General features: G+C 43.5%; 1 protein-coding gene across 1 annotated transcript; it reads right to left on the minus strand.

Annotated features, from left to right (window-relative positions):
• Window positions 1–5545: 5545 nt before the first annotated feature.
• Window positions 5546–27665, minus strand: MARCO (macrophage receptor with collagenous structure). Its single transcript, XM_033163632.1, has 17 exons — window positions 27443–27665; window positions 26306–26407; window positions 21746–21970; window positions 20815–20859; window positions 19922–19954; window positions 19217–19270; window positions 18406–18450; window positions 17872–17979; window positions 15251–15358; window positions 14408–14443; window positions 13081–13173; window positions 12942–12995; window positions 11698–11742; window positions 9983–10090; window positions 9445–9489; window positions 7439–7615; window positions 5546–5798 (listed from the first exon to the last, which is right to left on the minus strand). Exons 1-17 carry the CDS (start codon window positions 27555–27557, stop codon window positions 5668–5670), a joined length of 1524 nt encoding a protein of 507 aa, XP_033019523.1. The 5' UTR covers window positions 27558–27665; the 3' UTR covers window positions 5546–5667.
• Between the last annotated feature and the right edge of the window lie 257 nt (window positions 27666–27922).

Here is a 27922-nt window from a genome sequence, read left to right on the forward strand (position 1 = left end):
AAGGTTGTCTGTTTCTGTTGTGGATTGTGATGTCTTTCGTCACACAATAAGAAAAGGTTGATTCGGTGTAAGGGTTTCAGCTGAAAAATCAATTAAGTCTATATGCATTTGCATGTGGATAAAACACACCTGTGGAAGGAAAAACAAAGGATATTTGTCTTGTTTTTAGATGATGTGTACCTCACAACAACCACCCTCTTGTCTCCAATGTGGCAAAGGAGGAGAAATGGTGCTTCTAAGGAAGTGCTTATTTAAAAAACAATTAAGCTTTTTTTAAAAAATAAAAATAAAAAGCAACAACAACAGCAGGAACTGCTGCTCACAAAATCGGGAAGAGGGCACTATTTTAAAGCCATTTTTAAATGTTTGATTTGTGCTCAATTAATTAATCTAATTGATGAATGGACTAGACATTGATGCCCTAGGCTTTGGACCAATGCCTGACACAGCAAACGAAGTTTATCCACATTAAGAAAAGAAATATGTTAAGGTGACCTTTTCCAGCAAACAGTAGAGGGGTGTATATTCTTCTACTGTTCTGCAGAATGTTTAGAAGGGGTAGTCCCTATTTTCTAGTATTGATCTCTAGGTAAGTTGTTTTCCTTTTTCCACCTTTTTGTCATTTCAGGGATGCCTTGTTCAAATTGTGTTCGTGTGAGCTGCTAGAGCTGCTTCAACTCCTTTGCCAGGGTTGCCAGAACAGATATACAGTATTTGGAACCCAAGACTCTCCAAACATTGCTAGACCCATCTCCCACCATCTTCAGTCAGCATGGATGATGATCAGGGATGATGACAGCTGGAGTCCAACAACCTCAGCAAGGCCAAAGGTCCTCCCAGTGTGGTGTAGTGGTTAAGAGCGGTAGACTCGTAATCTGGTGAACTGGGTTCGCATCTCCGCTCCTCCACATGCAGCTGCTGGGTGACCTTGGGCTAGTCACACTTCTTTGAAGTCTCTCAGCCCCACTCACCTCACGGAGTGTTTGTTGTGGGGGAGGAACGGAAAAGAGAATGTTAGCCACTTTGAGACTCCTTCAGGTAGTGATAAAGCGGGATATCAAATCCAAACTCTTCTTCTTCTTCTCTTCTCTACCTGTTCTACTCCAAATGAGGGGGTCTGTGGATGTCTCTTCACTAACCAGCATATGTAGCAAGGCACCACACAGTGTGTTGCCTGAATGATGTGGATGTGGGGCTTTCTTCTGAAATGTCAGTGTTATATTCTAGGGCAAGGGTGGTCAGACTTCCAGCTTTATTTATGATTATATTTCCACTGCCAAAGCAGAGGAAAAGGCTTCTGGAATAACTTGGCCAGCCCTGGGTAGTAAGCATCTTGACCTGGAGTGGGGAAGGGGACACACCATTCGTTGTTCTGCATTTAAGTAGCAAACCCCCTTGGTCCAACCCTGCTGGCCAGGCTGCTGGGTTCATGCACACAAGCTTCACATAGCTGTCCTAATGTCTAGTTGATCCAGAGATTCCTTCTTCTAGTTCTTCCTGAATGCCGGTGCTTTCCCAGGGATCCCTTTGCACACAGCAACAGGCTGCATTGATGCAGTGAAGATTCTTGGCTGCTGGTAGGTTGGGCTGCTCAGAAGGTGGGACAAGTTTGGAAAAGATATGGACTTATTGGCTTAAGTCAATTTTGTTCATCTGACTTCAGCCGCGATGGCACTCCAAACCTGGGACCACGGCCATACATTGCCTTTTAAGTGTACACTTAAGATAACCATTAAAGCAGCACATATCACTAGAGGTGAAAATGTATTTTTTAATTGACCCTCCGTATCTTCTCTTCGAGATCTGATTGTATCCATAAATGAAGCTTCATCTGATGCTTAATGACAGACTCCAGGATTCTGAGTTGAAGCTTGAAGGCATTCCCAGGACTCATGTCTTAAAGCAAAGAGTGGTGAGGGACGAGTAGTGTAGGGCAGCTATACATTACCGGGGGGAATTTCCAAAAGGTGGTGGATCCTAGACAAGTCAATCGAAAATTTGTTGGTGTGTGTGTGTGTGTGTGTGTGTGTTTTAAAAAAGCTTGACAACTTTGGGGGTTTCCTGTTTTTTTCCTTTTTGAAATATGGCAACCCCAGAGTAGTGAGGAAGGTTACTCAGCATGGTTTGCTTTTCTGATTGCATGATTTAAAAGATCTCGTATATAAGTCAAATCCTCTGATTCATGCAGCCCAATGCTTTCAAATGAATGAGCAATGCACTCTGTGTTAAAGCTGGTCTCTCTCTCTGGCTATGTGAAACATGTTGGTATTATGGTGTGTACATGTGTGTTTTAAGTCCACTCTTCTATATTTCTTGTGCAAAGGATAAAGTATTCCTAGACTCCGTGCCACTATATTTTTTTCAGACAGAAATGCCTTCAGGTCAGCATTTGCTAGGCTTGCATTTCAACTAAATGACATGCGCTTTAGAAGAAGTAATAAATTCTGCATAAAAACAATGGTCTAAAAATATAGTACTTAGCATTCAATTATATTCAACATTGAAATAGCAATTTCAATGACATTTTTTTTCCTTGTGTGTTTGGCCAAATACCAAATATTGGCATGCCTGGGCATAAGTAGGGGAAATATAGGAGAGGCATCAGCTGGCAGTGCTGATTTTGGAAATTCCTGAATTGCTCAGCTAGATACATCATGATTTTCTCCTGCCCGATAGAGACACATCATTCATTCAATCCTTAAGAGAAAACAAAAAATGGCAGCACAGTGCATTCATATTCTGCTCCTTTATTCTGCACTGTAATCTAGATATAGGTCCTGACCTGCTACTAGAAATCAGCTCTCGTCATTAATCAAGTCTTAGGAACTTCCAGAATCCTTTCTTTCCCTCTAAATGGCCTGGCCCATTTTCAGCATGACTTTTCTAGGTGTCTGTTTAAATCCTCCAACCTTTGCCTAAGGCTAGCTGTGGGGTGTAAAATGGGTTTTCCCCAGTCCCTTTCTATGTCTGGCATGCTTGTGCATTGTTGCGATGCTAGCTATTTCTATGGGGAAGGTGATGAGCACAATGTTTTGACCATTGGATGTAAAGATACCGGTAACTGAAATTTCTCATAACCAGGATTCATTTCTTTTCTTACATATGAATAGATTTCTAGCAGTTGCAGAGGTACCCTACTAATTTTGGTGCCTCATGAGAATGAGACCCAAGAATCTTTATACAGTCACTAAAACTTAGGGCAGATCCACACCCTACAAATAAAGGCCATCCAATCCACATTTAAAGCGCATTACTTCCCCAACATTCCCATTGAACTGTAGTTTTCCCACTACAGGACTACAGTATCCTTAAGAAACTACAGCTCCCAGGATTCTTTGGGGAAATCATGTGCTTTAAATGTAGGCTGAATGGCCTATATATGTAGGGTGTGAATGTTCCCTTAGTGTCACACATTCATGGATGTACACCAATTAATTGGAATAACAGGGCACATCTGCACTATACATTTAAACTAGATGACATCTGAGTTAACTGCTATGATTTTCCCCAAAGAATCCTGGGAATTTTAATTTTGTGAATTGCCAGTGGGGAGACTGGCACGGCACTCAGCTCCTGATTATGGGCTTCCTACAGGCATCTAGTTGGCCCCTGTGAGAACAGGATGTTGAACTAGATGGGCCTTTAGCCTGATGCAGCAGGGTTCTCCTTATACAGACTGGAAATCTGGAGAAATCACTCAACTGTTCAGCCTTTTCCCCGCCTCCCTCTCTCCATTGGGCACCATCCAATCAGGCAGCAAAACCAATGCCTACGGTCCAAAGGAATTCCACGGCCATAAAAACATTGGTACAGTGGAGCAGGAACACAGGGGAGTGCAGCACCAGGGTTTTGACTCACAGGAGGAGGGATGATGTGAACTGCTGGATTGGTTATTTGCCCGTGTTGCAAGCTTGGGAGTTTGGAGGATAGTTCTAGTTTGGCACATTATCCCCTTGTAATGACCAGTCAACCAGTGAAGCTCATGGCAGATCAGGAAAATGAACCCAGTTCTCACAAGTCAAAGTTTAACATGGTACTCACTACACTTACTATTACAGGACTGTCAGCTGGTCCTAAAATAATGCCTATTGTGACGTATGGCAGGGGAGACCAGGGGAGATTTGTTGTTGGACTCCCAACCAGCATGGTCAATGGTCAGGGGTGACGGGAGTTGAAGTCCAGCACATTTGGAAGGCACCATCTGCTATGTGCTTTGTGGTATGTATCTATAAGGAATCAACATGGATGACTGCATTGTTATCCTCTTATCTGAGTCTAGGGACTCCCCTTGGAAATCATGGCTATGGAAGCCATTGTGAGCTTTGACACTTCAACATTTATGACGGCATTGAGAAATAAATCAGCATGTTGATTAGGAGAGCTTCGCTTCTTTTTTTTCACTACAGGAGCTCCCACCAGCAGTAGGAGCAAGTCACTGCTCCCTCTCCCTCTCCCTCTCTCTAAAGGAGAAGCTTGCCTCTTTGGCAACAGAAACAGTTTCATTTCTCTCCTCCACACCCAGATCCTTCCTTGGGATCATGGAAAGTGTCATGTGACTTCAGCCAAACACTGCTAGAGCTCTAAGAGGAAAATAGTGAAATGAAGAAGTTATGAACAAGGCACAGAAAGATAGACTAAATAAACATGGGCATTATCTTTCATAAGGTTCAGGAAGACAAAGGCTATAAGTGTTGCCTCAAGTCTCATCTGCTTTCGGAAGTGTTTCTGTGATGTACGTTTCAATGGGTTTATGAACAATATCCAGCTGAAGACACCTGGAAAATGATTTTGCATGTTTGAATTACAAAAGCCAGCTGCACATATTTTTCAAGTCAGCCTCCTCTATCTGAATCCTATGCATCCTTACTCAGAAGTCAGCATCCCTGAGTTCAATGAGTCCTTCATTTCTTGATTTATATGGGGGCCCTTTACAAGGAAAAACTCTCTCAAGGCAGCTTCCACAAAAACAGAACAACATACAAGCATCAAACTTCCCCAATGCAAACCATGAACAAACCTATCAGTTATAAAAACACATCCAGATCTCCCAGCCCAAATAAAACGTGACTATAGGCAAAACCATAAACAGCAAGAGAAGGCTACTGAAAACAGTCAAGATTGTAGGCCTTTCTAAAGAACCTACTCCCAAGTTAATGTGATTAGGATGTAGTTCCTGTTTAAATGTTCAGTGTCATGATTTGGAACATAGGGAATGCCCTTATACTAAGTTAAACCTTAGGTCGATCTAGCTGAGCATTGCCCTCGCTTGGCTGGCAGTGACTTTACAGGGTTTCAGACAGGGATATTTCCCAGCCATATGTGAAAAAGCCAGGGATTGAACCTAGAACCTTCCTCATGCAAGGCAGATGCTTTTACCACTGAGCTACATCCCTTCCCCTGCAATAATAGTCCAGTTACTGGTCTTCTAATAAAGTGAGCCCAGTTACTGATGTTGATTCTTCACATACCCAATTCAAATAGCCTTGATCAGCAAAGGAGAATGTAGAGATGTGTTGGTACATTGGAATTAAAGGAGTAAAACTAAATTAATCCATTCTCTAATTAGCAAAGAGATATACTCTGAAGGACAGTGCCATGCACACTTCTTCGTGGAATTATCAGTATTAAGGTATTGTTTCTCAGACATCGGAGCAGAACTGTTTTCCATTAGGCACACTCTACCCCAGCATCTTCATTATGACTGCAGTTGTTGTCACCCCAGTTTCGTTTTCTACATGAATAAATGGATAATTCTGTTCCGGTACATTCCACGTCATCCAACCAGATTCTTCCAGAGCCTGGTGTCAAGCAGACATGTAACGAGTTAGCACAGGGAGGAAAAGGGTGAAAAATAACAAAGCAACAATCCATCGTGTGACTCACATGCCAATATCTCATTATGCCTAAGTACCAGGAAAGTGGGCTGGGGGGCTGGGGAGGCTGCTTTAGGAAATGCCTCTGGAGCCGCATAACAACTGCATAATTACTCCAGAATGAAAATTGCTTGGAAAGAGAATCTCGCTCTTCTTTTCTTTTCCACCCTCCTATTGTCCAGCAAACAATTTCAGACAGCAGCAACTTCAAAAGCAATAACTAGCCATAAAGGAAGCATGCAGACTTTGTTGTTGTTTAGTAGTTTAGTCATGTCCGACTCTTCGTGACCCCATGGGCTAGAGCACGCCAGGCACTCCTGTCTTCCACTGCCTCCTGCAGACTTTAGTACACTTTAATACACTTTGGACACTGAGTTCCAGTGGTGAAACACCTTCCTGGTTGGACCTGGAACTTTTGGCATGCAAAGCAAATACTCTACGACTAAGCTGTGGCCCTTCCCCTATTAGCTGAGCACTCCTCATTCTTCTGAGAAGAAGCCAAGGCTGTCAGAGCTTTCTGTGAGCAGGCGGTGCCTGTTGAGGTTCTGCTCACACCTCCATTGCTTGCCCCATCTCCCAAGGAGCAAAGAACTTGCTTTGTGGGTCTGGGATGGGGTACCAGGTACTAGATGGCTCCTCAAAGTGAAGGGATCCCTACTCAGCCTCTCATCATTTCCCCAACTGTTTGGAAAGTGAAGGTCCTGCCAGTCTCTTTTTCAACCGGGGGTCATGGGAACTATAACTCCCATGACCCCCAGCAATAAAAGATCCTGACAACAGAGTTTTCTCTTTACAAACAATCTGGGAAGGATGAGAGTCCCAGCAGGCATTTACCATCTACAAGGGAGTTTCTACCCCATCACCTTGGCCAGCCTCCCCACCCCTCTCTTGGAGTGGCAGAGTCTTTCAAGCACATGAAAACTCCCTTTAAGGGGTCTCAAGCATTCAAACTGAATGTTCAGAGGGGAGCAGCATAAATAATAATAATAATAATAATAATAATAATAATAATAATAATAATAACAACAACAATTTATTATTTGTACTCCGCCCATCTGGCCGGGTCTCCCCAGCCACTCTGGGCGGCTTCCACCAAACATTAAAATACATCTAAAATGTCACAGTTTAAAAACTTCCCTAAACAGGGCTGCCTTCAGGTATTTCCTGAATGTCAGGTAGTTGTTTATTCCCTTGACTTCTGATGGGAGGGCATTCCACAGGGCGGGCGCCACTACCGAGAAGGCCCTCTGCCTGGTTCCCTGTAGTTTTGCTTCTCGCAGTGAGGGAACTGACAGAAGGCCCTCGGTGCTGGATCTCAGTGTCCGGGCTGAATGATGGGGGTGGAGACGCTCCTTCAGGTATACAGGACCGAGGCCGTTTAGGGCTTTAAAGGTCAGCACCAACACTTTGAATTGTGCTCGGAAACGTACTGCTTGCCCAGCTCTACTCTAGTGACATGTTTTGGACGACAAAGAGAAATCCCTTCCCCTCCCCAAATTACACACAATTGAATCTTTCATTTTGCGACTTGATTAAATCAGCCAGGGAATGAACTGATAAATTACCTGCAGTTGCAGTGAAGGTTTCAACTACTCGGCTAAATCCCAGCATCCGACAAATCACAGCTCCATCATTACTGTCCCAGCTGTCGTCACATATGGTACCCCATACTCCTTCATACAGAACCTCAACTCGGCCACGCTGACGTCCTTCAGCAAGTCTTACAACAGAACTGCTCGCTGCTGGATGTTTTTGAAAGGCAACATTTATGCATTTCAGGAGACAAAGGCAACACATCAAGATTTGGGGCAGGATGTGAGTAAATGATGGGAGAGGTCAGGCCCGTCTTACCCATTGAGGCTAGTGGCAAGTTCTGAAGGGTGCCAGGCGAGAGTCCAGGGAACACTGAACGAGCGTGCTGAGTGAGCGAGGGTGCGTGCTCCACTCCCGCCGAGTGTCGGCTCGGTTTTTTCTCTTTTAGCCTGCAGGCACCGAATTCTGCGGGGCGCCAGACGGCTAAAAGGGGAAAAACCGAGCCGGTGCTTGGTGGGAGCAGCGCACGTGCCCTCGCTCACTCGGTGCAGGCCAGCTCGCTCAGTGTGCTGCCTGCCGTGGCCACTGTGGCACAAAGCGGCCAGCTGAGCCAGGAGGTGCCGCATCCAGCCTCCGCCTCTTCCCTGACAGAGGAGCCACCCTTCAGCTGCTGCCCGTCTCCTCCAGCCCTAAAAAAGGGTCAACTCTGGGGAAAGGGGGGCACTGGAGGGATCTTTGCACCACGGCGCCGATATGCTTAAGACAGCCCTGGGAGAGGTGGTCTCTACATATCCCCTCCTTTTTAGTTGCTGAAATATGTGTTGTACATTCCAAGAATGAGGCCCAGCCTATTTCTTTGTAAGATTCCAAATCAACTCTGATGGTGGTTTGAAGGGAAGCTGTTCCTGAGTAGCTGCCAACTCGTAGTGTAACGCAAGGACACATGACATCCCTTGGGACTTGAAGCCTAATCCTGTGATAAACATATCAAAATGATAGTGTGCACATATGTGTTTACTAGCAGCATTACTGCACTTTAGATCACCGTTTCCTTGACCCCACTGACTGGTGTGCATGGAAATGAATCACGGGTGGTGGATGCTTCCAATGGAAACAGAAACATAAATTACCAAAGTTGATTTGTTGGGTGTTCACTGTTGTTTTCAGACCACAAATAATGTGTAATTGATGGTGTCCTCCCCCCCCCCCCATGCATACCTTGCATTGTGTTTCTTTTGCATTGAAATGAATGGTGCAGGATAATGTAATGATAACGAAATTAACAATATAAAATTAAACCATGGCAGACAGCGAGATAAGTAATGTAGTTTTTGTCAGAATATGAACTGCAGTGGGACAGAAACAGCAATGAATGTGGGTCGGAACAGAAGTCGATGCCTTCTTACAAGCCTAATAGGACTCCTTACACAAGGAGAAGCTGTCCCACATTTGCTTCACTAACAGAGAAAGCTTGATAAACAAGTTCTTGTGCCTCTGGTGTTGTTCTTCTCAGACACCAAACAAAACAGAGAAGCCTTACTTCATGTGGAGCTCCATATGTACAATAAAAAGGGTAAAAAGGTAAAGGACCCCTGGATGATTAAGTCCAGTGAAAGGCGATGATGGGGTGTGGCGCTCATCTTGCTTCAGGCCAAGGGAGCTGGCGTTTGTCCACAGACAGCTTTCCGGGTCATGTGGCCAGCATGACTAAACCGCTTCTGGCACAACAGGACACTGTGACGGAAACCAGAGCGCTCGGAAACGCCATTTACCTTCCCGCCACAGTGGTACCTATTTATCTACTTGCACTGGTATGCTATCAAACTGCTAGGTTGGCAGAAACTGGGACAGAGCAACAGAAGCTCACCCCATCGCACAAATTCGAACCGCTGACCTTCCGATCGGGAAGCCCAAGAGGCTCAGTGGTTTAGATCACAGCGCCACCCATGTCTAATGTATTCCATATGTACAATGAAGCTCCACAAAACATTGGATTGGGATAAGTTTATATACTTGTAGAGAAAAAGACCATACTTGCCTGAATACCCCCTTTCACCTTTAATCCCTTGTGCTCCTGTTGCTCCTGATTTAACACAAAAGGAACAAATGATTGATGGCACATTTAGATAATTTTTGCATTAATATGGTTCAAATGAATATTATTATTTTTTAAGTTTCCCTTAACTGAATAAGAGATCAGTATTTCAGGTTTTTGCCTAGTGCAAAAGCTGCCTAGTTTCCTAACCATATTTAGGAGATGGGGAACTGCCCCCCCCGACCCAGACATGCCCTCTTCCTCTTCCTTCTCCTGCTTTCTCATGTTCAATTTCAGTCCTCTAAACACAGTGCAACATTGCTAACCCTGGTTAGGTCAAACCACAGTTTGAAAACCAAGTGCAATGATCATTGCAAACTGTGGCTTGGAGCTAACTGCTGGAATGTAGTGGCTAAGAAATTGGACTACGAATAAGAAAATTCCCAGTTCAGAAGTAATCTCTGCCATGAACTTGGTGCCAATATAAAGCACGTCAGATAGTAATCAGTCGTCTCTTTCTGCCTTGCCTTCTTTCTTTTACCTTTATATCCCTGAGAGCCTTTGTCTCCTTTTCTTCCTGGTTCGCCTTTCTCCCCATTAGATCCGGCACTTCCTTTACTTCCTTTTTCACCAGGCATGCCTTTGCTCCCTAAGTAAGAAAGGTGGGTGTCTTGATTTCACAGGGACAAGACAACAGCAAATGGTACAAGAGGCTTTACCTGCAGAAGCCATGAAACCATTATTGTGCAATAACCAAATGGATCCTGCCATTCCTCTGCCTTTTCCCACAGAAATGAAGGTTAAGGGTTGTGGCCCTAAACACACATACTAAAAAGAGAGTAAGCCCTGTGGAACACAGCGGGCTATATTTGTTTATTATTTAAATCTGTATGCTGCTTTCCCCATTAAAACATGCTCAGATTGGCTCACAACAGGACAGTAAAACTGCAAATCACTACATCATTACAATAGAAGTCGAATGTTGAATAATTTTAGAACGTAACAGAGCAATCCATCAAATTTCTGGCATGTGGCCCCTGGAAAGTTGCAGGGAAAGGAATGTGGCCCTCAGATAAAACTCCGCGGAGCAATGAATGTGAATTTCACCTTTGTAAGGTAAAGGGAAAGGGACCCCTGACCATTAGGTCCAGTCGTGTCCGACTCTGGGGTTGCGGTACTCAACTTGCTTTATTGGCTGAGGGAGCTGAGGGTGGCCAGCATGACTAAGCTGCTTCTGGCAAACCAGAGCAGCGCACGGAAACGCCGTTTACCTTCCTGCCAGAGCGGTACCTATTTATCTAGTTGCACTTGACGTGCTTTCGAACTGCTGGGTTGGCAGGAGCAGGGACTGAGCAACAGGAGCTCACCCTGTCACGGGGATTCGAACTGCCAACCTTCCGGTGTTTTAGACCACAGTGCTACCCACCCTGACTGTGGGCTAATTTCTGCACACAGTCACAGACTCCTCTCTGTCCTCCATTCAGTCAAAAAAGAGGCATTATCAGAATTGATGTTCACCAGGTAGCAACTGGGGACAGATCCTTTTCAGTAGTGCTTCCCCGATCTCATGATTGCTCTCTCTGGGGAGGCTCAAGCTAGGCAATGATGTTTTTTATTTCACCAAGCTTTTAAAGCAACTTTTTAAGCATTTGGGGTACTGTTTTTGCTTCGTCCTCTTGAGAGTTTATATGCCCATGTCACTGTTATAGCTTTGCTGCATTTTAATACTGCATTATATTGTATTTTTGCATTGTGTTTTAACTGTAAGTCACTCCAGGGAGAATGAAGAAGAAGGAGAAGGGGAAGGAGAAGAAGAGGAGGAGGAGGAAGAGGAAGAGGAAGTATTTATTATTTCTACCCTGTCCTTCTGGCTGGGTTTCCCCAGCCACTCTGGGCGGCTTCCAACAGAACATTAAAAACAGAATAAAACTTCAAACTTTAAAAACTTCCCTAAACAGGACTGCCTTCAGATGTTTTCTAAAAGTTGGATAGTTGTTTATTTCCTTGACATCTGATGGGAGGGCATTCCACAGGGCAGGCACCACTACTGAGAAGGCCCTCTGCCTGGTTCCCTGTAACCTCACTTCTTGCAGTGAGGGAACTTCCAGAAGGCCCTTGGAGCTGGATCTCAGTGTCTGGGCTGAACAATGGGGATGGAGATGCTCCTTCGGGTATACTGGGCCGAAGGTAAGGAGTACACAGCTTTGATCCTACTGAGTCGTCACTTTCATTTAGGAATTCCAGCAAATGCCTTACCTGTCATTCCCTGATCTCCCTTCGACCCTTTACTTCCCGGTATGCCTAAAAGAATGGGGGCGGAGGGAGGGGGAAAGAATATAAGGTGGCAAATCCAAAGACAATGGGAATTCCAAGCTTTTGCTTAATATTCAAAATTCTTCTACATTTAGGTATTGAGATAAAGTTTTAACTATGTGGAGGCAAAAGAGCCCTGCCTTCTCCATATAGACAGCTGTGGTGCATGGGGAGTTGGGAGGCAGATTGGGAGCTGCTAACCAGAATGGGGCAGGGTGAGAGACAGCAGAGAGGTCAGGGGAACGCTGGGTTACGTAGGTGCCAACTCCTTGGGGCCCTGGGTGCTCGAGCAGCCACAAAATTCCCCGTGGTACCAGGGCCAGGCACGCTGCATGGCACCCACAGCCCCAGGCACCCATGGTCACAGGCCAAGTTGGGTTAGCAGTGCACACCTGTGGCATATCAACACCACCAATCACGCTGCAGCCTTGCCTTACCCTGCCCTTTTCCTGTCCCAGTGAGTGGCAGCAGGGTGCTGGGAGGGTGGAGGAGTGCCCCTCCTCATGCACTGCTGCTGCAGGTAGGAGTGGGAGAGATCCCATCTAAATCTAGAGAGCTGCTGCCAGACAGCGTAGACCAATGTAGCACTCCAAACACTGCTTGATTCAAACTCACAACAGCCCCAGACCACATGGATCATGGTCACAGATTACTGGAGCTGTAGTCCACATTGGATAGCTACTGAGTTAGATGGACCAGTGGTCTGATTTATTTCTACAACAAAAAAAGGACAGGAGATCCATGCTAGGAATAAGTATTGCACAACTCCGTGGCTATTTCCCCCAGGGAATTTTCACAGGAGAGACTATGTCCCATTGATTTCTGTAAAGCAGTTTAGAATCCTGAATTAGCTAGAACTGGGGTGGGGAGAAGGTCGACCAGAACCTACCAGCAGATCTCTGGATAATTTTTTTCTGGAACTGGAAATGCCAATTATACCTTGATCAACTTTTCACCAGGCTTTCAGAGGTCAGATAGCTCTGAAGCTAGATTCAGCCTAGAAATGTTGGAGAACTAACAGACCGACTTTGAATAAAAACTCTTTTCCATTGGTGATACATCTCTGTAAAACACTTAGATACCACAGCAGAGGATTTGTCCTTATGGCATCTCACATATCTCTGAATGAGATGTGTTTTGCTCACACACAATGGGTTCATCCACTTCCATTTTTATATATTTTTTACCTGGATCTCCTTTGTAACCCCTTTCCCCCTTATCGCCTTTCACTCCTGGTACTCCTGAAAGAATAAAGGGGAAGGACAGGTCAGAGACTTCTTGGGAATCAGTATTTCAACAGATTGAGCAACATTCCCACCTGTATACCTGGAAGGGTACTTGCTTCTCCTTTCTGTCCTTTCTCCCCTTGTGCTCCCTTTGGGCCAGGACGTCCTGGTGGTGCCATGCTGCCTGCAGGACCTTGTGAGTGAACCAGAGAAGCTTGGTCACAGCCAGAATGACACAGGAAGAGCAATGAAGCACTGAAATATCTGTCATATTAGGTGAACGAGGGAAGGTTAGAAGGACTTAGCAGAGCTCCTGCCTTCCATGCAGAAAGAAAGTCCGGTTGAATCCCTGGCAACTGGGATTGTCCCTTGCCTGGAACCCAAGAGACCTGCTGCCAATCAGTGTTGACAACCCTGAGCTAAATAGTCCAATTGGTCTGACTCAGAATAAGGAAGCTGTTCCTCATCCTTTCAAAGGCTCAGGACAAGACATCACTTGAGAACAACACAGTATCAGAACAACACAGCACTTGCATTCCACAGATGCCTCTCTCTTAAATATTGCCTTCCAACAAAGGGAAATACTGGTGCTTTGGTTTGTCTCCTTCAGTCATTTCACAACAGCTTCCTGTTGATTTATCATTTTGCATTTGTGTGTATAACCACAGACTTTGGCTGCAAATCTATAAAGCAGCATGATAGTTAGAATGGACAAGGCCAGAGAGAGTCAGAATTCATTTCTATTAAGTCACCACCAAACTTATTGACAAACTTGAGGAAAACAAAAGCCTTTTAATGATCATAGAGGCATCTGTTAATCAGCCAATGGCAGCTGATCAGCATTTATTTTTTTGCTGTTGTAGCAAGTGATGCACAAGTTAGTCCTGAACCTCTTGCCCAAAAATCCACTGAAGGAACCAAAACAGCAACTTCCCAGCAGTATTTCACTAGGTAAGTCAGTAGTAGTTTGCTTTAGGACTCCAGAATGGAACTGTTTCAATGAATATTTGTCTCTTTAAATAATTCTTAGGAGTTAGTTCCAGGTTGGTGAAATCAGAAGCAGTTTACTAGTAAAATCCTAGGCATGTTTACTTAGAGGTAGGTACCACTGGGTAAGTATTATTAGTTTACAATCCATTACATTTACTTCATTTACTTTTTACATTTATTTACATTTCATTACATTTACTTCAGAGTAAGCCCCACCGAACAGAGTTACACAGTTAGAGAAATTTATGTTGATTAACTGTTCAATCCTAGGCATATCTGCTGAGAGATAAGCTCTGCTGGATTCAACTGACTTACTCTCATGTAAGCATGTAGAGCATTGCAGTCTAAATAGAACCTTAAATGAAGCACAAATGGTAAAAAGTGTTTGTGTTAAATTGCATTTAATCTGGTTGTCCAGGTGGTTAATTGCAATATACCTGGTTGTCCAGGAGGTCCTTGGGGACCACTTGTACCTGAAATAGAACATAAATGAACATAAGAGAACATAAATGAACACAAGAGAACATAAATTGCTAGTATATGGGATGCTTCTATCTGTATTTTGCTGCTAAGTTACAAATGGCTAACTGAATATAAGGAGGCACGAGAATAGGAACGGGAAGAGTCTTGGACTGGGGCATAGGGGGTGTTGTTGCAGGGCTAATGTTGTCATCGCTGCTATTGATATTAATTTTTGATCTTACAATTTATGTGGAAATGGTTCAGTTCGGTTGTGTACTTTTCAATGTGTTTTATTTATTGTTTATTACTTCTTTTGCTATGTTTGTAATCATGCAAATCTTTTCCTGCTGTAAGCCTCCTTGAACATAGTTTTAACTATAGAAAGGCGACATACAAATAAAATGACGGTGGTGATGAACAGACACCTGAACTTTCAACATAAGATGAAAACAGAAAAGCAGCAGCTGATTTGTGCATGCCTTCATAGAACTGAGGCAAACAGTATCACTGGATTCCAAGAAGATTAACAGAAATACGTAGAAGGAAGAGCTAGTCAGGTTTGTGTGGTCCTGATAAACCATGGTTTAGCTCCCCCTGTTGTGCAAACCAGGCCTTAGAATGCCTGTCTGTCTTTACCCTTGTGAGTGACAAGATCCAGGCATGGTTTTCTCTGGTTATATTCTTCCCTTACGGTTTCTGAAACCAGCACTGACAAGATGAAGATTCAGGGAGTCCTGGGCTAAGTCGGTAAGGCTAGTCTCAAGCCTAAAAACATGGCAGTTGCAGTTTAGGTTTGGCACATTGCTGTGTCCACTCACCTGGCAGGCCTCGTTCTCCCTGCACGCCCTTCTCTCCTCTAAGACCAACTGGTCCTTGTGGGCCCAGATCCCCCTTTCCACCAGCTGGTCCTTGTGGTCCTGGAAGACCTATAGAACAAGCTTGTTTCAGGCGTTAGCACATACAGTATATCATTTATTAGATTCCTTATCTGCCCTTCACCATAAACTCCCAAGTTAGAACAATGTGTAAGTGTTGCCAAAGGAAACAATAAAACTCTCAATAACCTCTCCCCTAACCACTCCAAACATCGAACAAGCTTTCGATGCATGTTGATTTTATGCGGCTTTTGTTTTAAAGCTCCTGGAATGAGACGGGGGTCAATATTTTGTTGCTTGGTGACGGACACAAACCCTCAGGGCTAAACTGAGAAAAGTATAGCGCTACACTAGGCTGCCCAACCTAACTAATATTCAACCTGAGATACAAGTTAGGCAGTGTCCTTTCCAGGTCCCAGTCAAGCAATCCATGGGCTGCCCCTTTACAAGTATGGCGATAAAGGTTTTCAGGCTGAGCTTAGGCTTTGGAGAGACAATGCTGAGTCTCCAGTCTGTCTGCCAGTATTGTCCCCACTGCTGTTCACTATTTAACTGTTTCAGCTACTTTAATCATTCATGTAACGTTGCTGAGCAAACTGACGGCACAGTAATTTTTCCTGGCTTGCAACTGCCTTTCTCCTCTGGTCCTCATTTCCTGTGTGCGATAGTTGCCTTCTCTTACGGACACACTTTCAGAACAATGAACTTCCACTTTTTATGACAGGTTCCCCACCCTTATTCGTAAGATGTTTTGAGCATAAGGCCCTCCTTTAACTGTGTGTTTTGCTATTTCTCAGACCTTCCAAGTGTCCCTATTTTCCAGGGACATCCCTGATTTAGAGAAGCCATCCTGGTTTCTGATTTGATCCCAGAAAGTCCCACTTCTCCTTTGGATGCCCCTATTTTCTTTGGAGGAATGTTGGAGGGTATGAACTCTACCTTTCTTCTCTCTCTTGGGTTTCAGGAAGCAAGGAAGCCAGGGCTCCAATGGAAAAAGGAACTTGGTCTGCTATAACTTCTTAGACAGGACAAGAAAAGCTATGCCTGCTGGATTTTCCATTGTACACAACTGCTGAATATAAAGAGGGTCTTCTAGTGCCAGGGATGCAGAGGGAGGGGGACTGCCTTGAATAATAAATCAATAATAATACTAAATTCCTTTGTATTCCTGTAAAGTACATTACATAAAATGGAAACATTAATTATCAATCATAAATGCCAATTCACTAGAGAGGCTAATGGTTTCATACCTAGCTTTTAGCTGGCATGCACATTTAAGAAATGCTACTGTCAAGAAATGTATACTGAAAATTTGATCCATTTCTCAATTTTCTATGCATTATCTTGGCTCTTTTCTGCATTGGTGATACTCTGGTTTTTTTGGGAGGGGTTTGCCTTCTCTTTTTAGCATGCATGCTCCTGTTAAGGCTTGCAAATGCCAATTTAATGGAAGTTACACGTTGCATAATTCTTCTGTTTAACTAAGACAAAACTCTGGCTTATACATGATACAAACAACTCAGAAATCGACTTCACAATATCTCCAACTAGCCAAACACACACATGCTTATGCATATGCATATAAATTACACTGTATTAGTTTGTACCAGATAAATCCTACTACTATAAACACCTTTGCATTAATCAGAGACAGAAAGATAATTAAATACTCATTGCCTGTACTGCATACACATATGCCCAAGATGAAATAGTAGAATGTACAAAGTTAAATTTGCTTTCTCCCTTTTCCAGTGCCTGCCTGATTCTGTGACGCAGTGTATAAAAACGATAGGACATTATACATATTGTTGGCCTCCTTCAAAGACATGTTGTTATGTTTGTAAAAACAGCTAGTCTAGCCCAATGGTTGGTTGCCTCCCCAGATCAACTCCATCATCCAAACTGGCATATTGGGAAACTGTGGGTGTATGTCTGACCTACCATGCTAACCATTCCCTACTGTTCATTGTTCAACAGGTGCCACATGCCAGGCCCCAAGAGCACCAAACCAAGCAGCCTACACAAGCTGGTCAACAATAGGAGGTTAGTGAAGTGCCCTGCTCCCAACATGCATGAAGGTGCCGACCTTCCTCTAAGTCACTTACCTGGTCAGCAGCTGGTCCACATTGCTAGCTATCATTTCAGGGGGGGGGGGAGGTAACCCCACCACCTGTTTAGTTTCTGAGATATACAGGACAGTCTACAGGCAATAGTTCAGAAAAACACAATTCTGCTCCTGCCTCCCAATATCTTAGGGAAGTCAGTATAATGATTAATAATATGGGCAACAGTGATAATCTTCATACTATTCCACACCATTGCATGTGGTGACCAACTGATACAAGCCGGATCAATTCAAGCAAGCAGGAGAATGATCCTATCTACAAATGGGTGAATCTGTCCATATGTTTCCTCAATTTCTCCAGTCTGAAGTTCCATATTTCCACATCAGTTTGCAATTGTTCTTATTTTTAAGTCCTCATGAAAATCATCAGCATTTTAGTGCAAATTTCTCCAAATATTAAATATCATAAAGATTATGAACACTCTTGGCAAAGTCTTACCTTGAGGTCCCCTGTCTCCCATTTCCCCTTTTGTTCCTGGTTCACCTTTTGGACCAGCCGGCCCAAGATTTCCTTCAGATCCCTTTTCACCATCAAGTCCAATTAAACCTGCATTTTTTAAAAAACACACACGAAAATATTTGTGATTTATTTATTTATTTTAAAGCAACACAATTGCTACACTAGTGATTCCACTCCTTCTTTTGGAAGTATGGTGGTACCTTGGTTATCGAATGGCTTAGTTGACGAACAAATCGGCTCCCGAATGCCGCAAACCCAGAAGTAAGTGTTCCGGTTTGAGAACTTTTTTGGGAAGCAGAACATCCAACGTGGCTTCCGCTTGAGTGCAGGAAGCTCCTGCAGCCAATACCACATTGGCTACCCTGATCTAGATTATTGCCATAATGCTGGTTCAGTTACTCTGGTAGTGCCAGTGGTGTAATGTAAAGAAGATTTCTCAGTGTGCATCAGAATGCTGCTGACATTACACCTAATATGCCTTCATCCATTGCAAGCCAGTGGAAGAGGCCTTACCTTGCAGTCCTTGCTCTCCTTTTGAACCCTTTGGCCCCATGGTTCCTGAAATAAAAGTACAGAGAAATAATTAATAATAAAATGGAGAAGAAGGGAAATTATCAAATGCCTTTTTTGATATGGTGTCCAGTTTTGACTTAACTGACCTATGGGAACTTAAGCATCCGTTAGATTGCCAATTTACTTTTTTCAAATGCAAACAATTCTTCAAGCACTTGTTTCTGTGTTGGTGAATGCCAAATTTAGTTACTCTCATATCAGTTGCTTTTGTGGTTTTTAAATTTTATGATTGTAATTGTACATTCTTTTATTGGCTTTGGAAAAATTAACAAGTATGGTAAAAAGGGTAGACATTCAACCCAAGACATTATCCAATCACAATGCCATCTTGATAACAGTATTAACAGGTGAGAAATGTTCTTTGTTTAGGTGGAGGTTAAATTATAGGGTATTGCAAAATGAAAAAATAAACCTATGAGTTGAATATATGGAAAATAACTGTATACAGCTGAAAATGCTGGCAGCACTAAGATCAATTCAGCAGAGTAAATACTTTTTGATGGATGTAAAAGTGGAAAAGTGATTTGAATGATTATAGTAAAATATGCAGGAATGTATATACGTAAAATGAACCATGGAAGAAGAAGAATGGAAGTCATTGGATATTTTAAAGTTTGTAAAATGTTTATTTTGAAATGTAAAATTGAAAACTTAATAAAAAGTATTATAAATAATAGTAAGCTTGACAAGCAAATGTGGTGGAATTTCACCTGCTTTTCAACATTTGTTTCTACAGCTCTTCTTTCATTACCTGTATCGCCCTTCTCTCCCTGGGTACCTGGAGGTCCTCTCATTCCTGGAGATCCTAAAATATAAATACATTGAGGTTGCAGTCCTCTTTGCAACTACCTCAAAGTGAGTCCCATTGACTACAGTAGCATTTACTTACCAAAAAACTTATATAGAAAATGGGATATGAAGACCCTTTCCAAATATCACTAAGGCTATGTCACTATATAAACACACACCTAGAACTTTGAAGAGAGAAACATGGATGGGAGAAGCGAGGATAGCAGAACAGTGGAGGAGTTAGCAAAGTATCAATATTCCCTGACTCTTTTCTCCAATTCAATCCAATTTTCTCCTCCCCTTCTTTAAAAGAAGGGCTCCTATCTTGAGTTTAACATCTCTATCCAGAATGAGGTGCGGCCATGCACTTCCCATTGCTTTTCCTCCTAAACTCAAAGGAACTGCCCCATCTACTCTCCTTGGATTCTGCCAGAGCATTTAGGAAGTACGGTTGATTCATTTTAAAATGTATATCCTCCTTACAGGCTTGCAAAGGCGCTATATATCCATTATAGGGGCACAGAAGAGCTGCTCATCCCTTTCGACAATTCCTGCCATAGATCCAGTGTAAAAACGATCTGAAGTGCCTCCGTTCAATTGTGGGATCAAGGGAATTTCCCAAATATTTACAGGTATTATAGTGCCAGAAGTGGGCAAGCAACATTACCAATTTCTCCTTTTGGTCCAGGCAATCCTGCACCTGAAAACAACAACAGCATATTTGTTTCTTTGTTTTAATCAGTTGTTCAAAAATGTTAAATATTGATCCCCACCCCCCTCCACTACTTGAAGATTTGAGATTTCATGTTCTTTGCTTGTCCTTTGGTCCTGGCTCTCCTTTGCTTCCTCTTAAACTTATGCCTCCTTTCTCACCTTTACTTCCTGAAAGATGTCCAAAACATGTGGGTGTTGCAACTCTAATACAATGTACTTATTGCAAACGGCTGAAGCTCCTACCTTACCTTTCCTCACTTAATCAAAGCCACATATTAGCCACATAATTTGATGGGCTTCACATTGAACCCTGTTTGCCTGCCTGCCAGCCTGCCTGCCTGTTATTTCATTTTATTGAAGATGTAAATTTTCACTCATTAGGATGTGACATCAAATATATTTCTGCATCTTTCAGTGGTCCCATTCAGGCACCACAATCTTAACATAAGATTGTACAGTACAAAAAATGAGCCATGTGCTCATTCCTAGCCTGGTTTGGATTTCATAATCTGGTTTGGAAACCACAATTTCCTGGTTTGAATGCAATGTGAAACTGTGTTGTGCATATGAATTTGCAATCCTATTGGGCACTTGTTTCTGTGCTGGTGAATGCCGAATTTAGTTACTCTCATATCAGTTGCTTTTGTGGTTTGTAAATTTTATGATTGTAATTGTACATTCTGTTTATGTTATTTGTCATATATTTGTCTGAGAGTAAATAATAAAATATGAAAATAAAATAAATGAGAGCAATCAAATAGGGCTGTTGGGTCATCTGCAGCTGCTTCATAGAACTTGGGCAAGATCTGTAGATGGAGAGATTCAAAATGATGCGTTTCCACCCACCTGGAGGTCCCGGAGGCCCTTGAAGTGCACGACTTTCCAGTTGTTCTGAAACAGATATTGATAGCTACTAGAAATCTCTACCAATGGCGGAAGAATTCTACAGTTAAAATGAAACCTTTAATCTTGTGAGATGACCACTTTTTCTTCAAAAAGAACAAACTCTAGGCAGAATTCCATCAGCTCATTAGTTTCAGTGAAAACTGTAGCAAAAGAGGACAATTGTTTTGATGGGGAGTGCAAAAAACTTTTCCCCTTGCTCCTCAATTTACTCTGATCCTCCATGCTTGTCCTCAGGATGCTGTACAGGCTTAGAGTAAGTGAGCTGGACTTTCTTATGAAGCTGCTTAATGCTGCAGTTCACACCCTGAACAGTACCAGGCTATCATTATTGACAAGCTCAGCTTTACAAACAGGATTGGGCTCCTGACAATGGGCTGGGCTACATCAGAGCACTGCTCTTTCTTTGTTTCAGCATACATACCTTCACTGTGAAGCCAGAGAACCGTGTGGTGCAAAGGTACCATTTGGAGAAAGCTTCAGCCTTATTGAATGAGCTGCATTTCTCTTCACTACAAATTGTCTTAGAGAGACTGGCTCCTTTCTCCGAGAGGCTCAAACACTGATTATAGATTGCATTAATGACTTATTCAATAAGACAGAAGGCCTAATTGCCAGCCAGGGCAGTAGCTCCTGTAATGGACTCAATAACCACTGGTGATTAGTTTTATTGGCTTTACCTTCCCGTTGTGTGTATATATACTGTTTCCTCACATCTTGATTCCTCCCCTCTTTCCCTTCCCTTGCTTTTTTGTTGTCTTTTGTGTAGTTCATGTGAAACATGTAAGATTGGATGGGAAGGTTACTGAAATGCCTATTCACACACTAACTTCCCCCCAAAATGATATCCAGCAAAGGAGAAGCAAGAAAGTACCTGTAAAATTGGTCATTCTCCATTGTAAATGTTGGTTGCTCAGTTTGATTATGTGAATTTCTTCCTTTAGATTTCTGATCCAATTGTCTCCTTGTCTTTGTGAGCTTGCGTCCATTTGCTCAATATCATTGGCAAGCTTGGTGTCGTTGACAAAATAGCTTGCCAGTTTTTCTGCTAAAGGTAAGTTGACTTTGTTCTTTTCCAAGTCTTTCTTCATCTCATAGACTGAAAGTAGAGGAGAAGAAATCATGACATAGGTAAAGTACAATGTTGTGTGTTATGTACTGAGCTTGGATCCTAGAACAATAGGCAAGTAGGATCCTAGAAGGCAGCTTCCTGATTGATCCACAGGTGCCGCTCAATCCGGCTCCAGGAGGATGTTAAACATGTGCATCACCTCTTTCTTAACAGCTGCTGATCAGATGTTAACCTTCTACACTCATTTTGTTATTTTCCCAATATGGTAATGCAATGCTAAGACTGCAACCCTATCGCCAAGGAATATACTGCTAAGCTGACATGTATAGGATTGCATTTTAAAGTTAAGAACTTCCCCATTTATCCAAACCTAAGAGTCACAATGTCTTTTCAAGAGCCAGGTTTTAGTGCAGCAAATGTGCAATGGGAAAGGGCCGTAGCTAGGAGGCAGAACCCCTGTCCTGTATGCAGAATGTCCCAGGTTCAATCCCCACCATCTCCTGGTAGGGTTGGGAATGTTCCCTGTCTTAAACCCTGGAGACCAATTGTGTGTCAGGGTAGACAATACTGAGCAAGAATGTTCTGACTCGTTATAAGTCAGGCTCCTATATGCCTAGATGTATTTTCTAGGGATTGCAAGGATATCACATTTTGTGAACTTTGGTGTCATAGTGTTTTGTACCTGGGAGAATGTGGTTCCACCCCACTCTCCAGCAGCACATCTATTATTATTGTTACTACTGCCATGTAAAATATGGTTGTGCAACTATTTGCCTATTGCTTATAGTGTGAACGATGACGGATGGCACAGATTTCCCCTTCTTGTTTTCACACAGTAGTAGGGCTACCACACCACAACAAGGCCACCTCCCCCTCCTCAATCCATTTGCTATTGACTGGCTATGACTTCATTAACTTAAAAGGTAATGGGACCCATGACCATTAGGTCCAGTCGAGTCCGACTCTGGGGTTGCGGCACTCATCTCACGTTACTGGCCGAGAAAGCCGGCGTACAGCTTCCGGGTCATGTGGCCAGCATGACAAAGCCGCTTCTGGCAAACCAGAGCAGCATACAGAAATGCCGTTTACCTTCCCGCCGGAGCAGTACTTATTTATCTACTTACACTTTGACGTGCTGTCGAACCGCTAGGTTGGCAGGAGGGGGCAATTATGCAAAAGCTATAATGTGGTTGGGGCAGGCAGTCAGACCTATAAAGTAACCAGATAGTGACAGCCCAAAGCCACTTGTTCCACAGTTGGGGCCAAGTGAAAACATGCACACTCCATCCCTTGAGGAGCAGAGAATCCAATGATTGATTCCATCTGTGTTTTATCCAGAACCATGGACAGAACTTCCATAGCACTCCATGCGCAATGCTTTCAGACCATGAATCATCTCACACACTCTGGCCTACTGCAGTGGCAAAGGTAACGTTTGAAGGTCAACAATCTTGTGGTCAGATTTGGCAATTTGGTTGTCTCTGTCTCACACACACCAGGATTTTCGGCCCCCTCAAGTACCAGATGCTGGCATGGTAGAAAACCACATTGTCATCCCCACCATGCACATGATAGATTTGTTCCACACATTTACCTGCAGCAGCATTGGAGCAGCCACATTGCTGTTGCAAGCGACGGATACTCCAGGCCTCAGCCGCGAGGCATTAAGTGGTAAGGAATCAAATGAAGCACCTGCAGGTGGGGCTGGCTCTTGTTTGTGTGGCTTTATGGACATTTACAATGTCTCCGAGGTAAGCAGCCTTCAACCTTTTGAGTCCCATGACCCAACTTTAACCTCAACCCACAGTATGGGGTCCTCTTTGACTGTTTTGCCATATATGACAAGACAGGCATGTTCTGTTCATCATCATTTTTTACTCCTTGCTCCTTTCTCCCTCTTCCCTGTTTTCTTTTCTCTCTCACCCTCTTTCTATTTCAAAAAAGTCAACCAAAAAGCAAGAAAAATTGGTGATATCACTACCATGACACACTTTGTATCCAGCTATGATATAGGATCTGGTCACAGGAGCCACCAGTTCAAGACCATTGCCTGGTGCCATTTGGATGAATAGGCTTGTACAATATTGTAATTCCTAATTACCCCAGCAGTATATTCTGAACACATGTTCAGAACACATATTCTGAACAGTTCTGCGTTAGAACGAAGAAGTCACTAGCAACCTGCAGGGTAAGAAGCACTTGAAAGCACTTCCACCCAAGCTGTCACCAGGGTCCTTAAGATGACAAATCTGTCTAACATGTGGCTGGATGTGAGAACATCTGAGAAATAGCTTGGGAGGCAAAAGGTCCGAGGGTTATGTACGGAATTTGGCCTCTGTGAATTGAGAAGCTTTTGTGTTTGTTTTTCATAAACACGTTACATGCTTGGGACTTTTAGCGTTGTAATATATTGTTACAGATCTGGGGTAACAAGAGTTTGAGGGTGAAAGGGAACCCATAACTGCTAGAGTTAGTGAATGTTAGAAATTAATTAAGGGGTAAGAATTAGCTGGTTTATGAAGTATTGAAGGGAAGACGCAGGCCAGCGGAAAAATACAGGCTAAGCTCCCTTTCCAGGCCAGGGCCTCATCTGAGATAGAAGCCGTTAAGCATGACAAAAGGTGTTGATGGGACTTTGCCAACCCGATCACACAGGATATGTACAGGCAAATCATCACCTTTTAAAACTAGGCTTGGAACAGCAGGGAAAGGGGGATGAGTTGTTTGGCAAGGGGTTTTCTGGGAAGGAGAAGCAGGAGGTGGGGAGAACTCTATGTTGGGGAGGGAGCTGAAAGGCAGACACCATGGTGACAAGCTGGGGCAGAGGCACAGAGGTGGTGCTTAGAAAGCCTCCGGATGCAATGCCCAGCTGCTGTGAAGGGCAAGCCCTTCTTGGGATGTGAATGCTGTTAACTCTGCACTCCCTCCATCTGTACCCAGGTTGTAAATACGTGTTAATAAACCGCATCTCTTAAAGACATGACAGTCTCCACTCCGTTTTGATTCCCAATGGAAACATGACCCTGGGTGAGTGCCGGGAACCCCCTGGAATCTTGCTGCCACGGCAGAGATTGCGGGTGGCGTGCAACCCTTGTTACAACTCTTTTGTGTGTGCGTCTCCGTATTTTATACTGTCATTCTTTCTGAGTTTTTAAAGGTTTGACGAAAACTCCTTTTTAAAAATGAGAACACATTTGCTCATTGTTTTAAACAGAGCAATCCATTTGGGAAGCTGTTCCTGGAAGGAAAGAAGGCTTCTCTGCTGAGCATCCCTGAAAGTTACAGGTAGGTAGCTGTGTTGCTCTGCTGTAGTCGAAACAAAATTAAAAAAAAAAATCCTTCCAGTAGCACCTTAGAGACCAACTAAGTTTGTTCTTGGTATGAGCTTTCGTGTGCATGCACACTTCCTCAGATACACTCAGGGTCATAGGAAGCCTCTTGGCCGCCCGGGGCGGTGTGTGGAGGCAACCCCCTGGGGCGGGGCGTTGTGACATCACAACACACACTGGACAGACTGCGTATGCGTGGAAATGCCGCACATGCGCAGTCCATCTGGCCCGGTGCTGCTGCTCCCGCGGCAACCGGGCGAGCCGCCGAGCGGGCGGTGGGTCGTGGGGCTGCCCCGTCTGTGCTGCTTTACGGACAGGGTGGCATCGCGGGCTGCCATTAGCTCGGCAGCTCGGTCGGTCGCCGCGGGATCAGCAGCGCCGACTCAGATGCACTGCGCATGCCCAGAATTTCTGGGCATGCACAGTGCATCTGGCCCGGCGCTGCTGCTCCAGCGGCAACCGGTGGAGCCACCGGGCAAGCGGTGGCTCGTGGGGCTGCCCCATCCGTCTGTGGGCTCGGCTTCGGGAGTGGCAGGAGGGGCCGCCGAGTGTCACCCCCCTCCCCTGGAACACAGGGCGCCCCGCCCCATCACCCCTCCCTTGCTACACCACTGGATACACTGAAACAGAAGTCACCAGACCCTTTCCCACCACCCTTCTGAGTAATACCCCTCCCCACCCTCTCACTATATATAAGGGTCTGGTGACTTCTGTTTCAGTGTATCTGAAGAAGTGTGCATGTACACGAAAGCTCATACCAAGAACAAACTTAGTTGGTCTCTAAGGTGCTACTGGAAGGATTTTTTTTTAATTTAGTAGCTACCCATACATCATTGCTAATTGTTTCATCCCTGAAAGGACATTCTTTTAGGTCTTCAGCAAATGATGCAGCTTTCATCCCCATCTAACCTCTTGTTCTGGTGGTTGTTTCCTTTCTGGAACCAAATTTAATTATTGGATATTTAAAATATAACCAGTGCACAATCTTTTATCTTTAGATTCAGGACAGGAAATAGCATTTAAAATCATTTACCTTTATAGGCCAACAGTCCGAAGCCTGCAGTGAGCAGAATCAGGTACATTGTAACCAGAGCCAAAATGCACCTTTTGCGGGTCTCTTTCTGGCCTTTGGGTTCTAAAGTTTAGGAGAGGAAAGAACACACTAAGAATTGATATTCCGTGCTTTTGGCTTGCAAATGAGTGACCAATGTTGCTGTGTTACTGTTTAAGGCTGCAGGCCTACGCACAAGTACTGAGAGTTAAAATCAATGACTTGCTTCTGAATGAATAGGGATCCTATCAAGCTGCATGGCTGAAGCTGACAGTGAATTCATGCAGAAGCAGGCTGTGATATAGTACATCTTTAATAACTTTGTTCAACTTGGTTGTATTTCCAGACAAACTTTCCATTTGCTGGGTTCTCAGAACTGCAAATAGGGCTGTGCAGAGTGAAAAGCATGTTTAGCTTATGTTTACACCCAAACCAAAAAAAAAACCACATTGTGTGAACTCAAGTCCTTCGCCTCTTTCCTTCGCTGGCCGCAGAAATACAACAAAGGCGACTAAAAGCTTGTTTTATGGAAGCATCCATCATCATATATCCTTCATCGTATATTCTGAAATGCAAGACAAATTAATTCTTCATTTAAAGCACAGTGAAACACCTGCTTGTAGGTAGGAATACCCCAGTATAAAATATACACACAGCTTGTGTCAGTTGGCATGCTGTGTAATCACATTTAACTTGACACTTTTTTTTCAGTGAAATATTCAGAAATAGCATAAGTGTGATTTTTGTGTGTTGTGTTGTGGGGAAGGGCTGATTAAAACATGTGCATGCTATTCTTAACTAATGTGAAGCACACAGACATTGATAAAGTAAGCAGTGGTCCCTAGGAATCCCCTAACCTCACTTACCTGGAAGTAAGGTCTACTGAATTCAATAGGGCTTATTGGGTATACATGGTTAGGGTTGTACTGTTAAACCATTCAGTGCCATATTTTGCTAAATTTGTCAATGGCACAAATTTAAACAAGACAATGTTTTTTAATGCAATTGAATCCCAATTAAACCTTTAAAAAGAGAAGCACCTTTGAACACTAGTAAAATGTCTTGAGATACTGTGCTTTTAAAAGTCTCTTTCATTTTGAAACAGTGAAAATACTTTACCATCTATTTCAAAGGGCGTAAGTCCAGATGCCTGAAACTTCATCCTGTCCGAAAATGTAAAGGATCCGGTGTCTTTCTCATATCCATCAACACTGTAAATTCCTGGGTTGTCCATGATCAAATTTTGGCTGCCACACTACAATCTTGCCAGGATAACCTTAGGCACTGAAGAAAAAGGGGCTTCTGAGCTTCATCTGCTGGGAATGTGTGCTATTAAGCAAACCTTTTCTGTTGGCCTAGGGTTATTTTGTACTAGACTTGCAAAAACAAAAAACAGAAAACGCCCAACAACATCTTCAGCACTTCCTCCAAAACTTCGAAGGAGGTTGGTCAATGCATGTCTTAATACAGAAAGGAAAAAAAAATGTCCGTTAAAAATGACAGTGATGTGAATTTGATTTGTCAGGGTGAATAGCATTTTATAAAACTTTCAGGTAACAAAGGCATGATTCCAGATTAAAGTAGGTAGCCATGTTGGTC

This window comes from Lacerta agilis, chromosome 1 (assembly GCF_009819535.1).
Source record: "Lacerta agilis isolate rLacAgi1 chromosome 1, rLacAgi1.pri, whole genome shotgun sequence".
NCBI lineage: Eukaryota > Metazoa > Chordata > Lepidosauria > Squamata > Lacertidae > Lacerta > Lacerta agilis.

Bases quoted from the DNA above. Each gene is read 5' to 3' on its own strand.
- MARCO (XM_033163632.1), bottom strand. From the start codon at position 27,557: ATGGACAACCCAGGAATTTACAGTGTTGATGGATATGAGAAAGACACC. The intron at 26,408-27,442 runs GTAAAGTATTTT...CCTAAACTTTAG, and splicing joins TACGCCCTTTGAAATAGATG to AACCCAAAGGCCAGAAAGAG. The intron at 11,743-12,941 runs GTAAAAAATATA...CCATTCTTTTAG, and splicing joins GGGTTACAAAGGAGATCCAG to GCATACCGGGAAGTAAAGGG.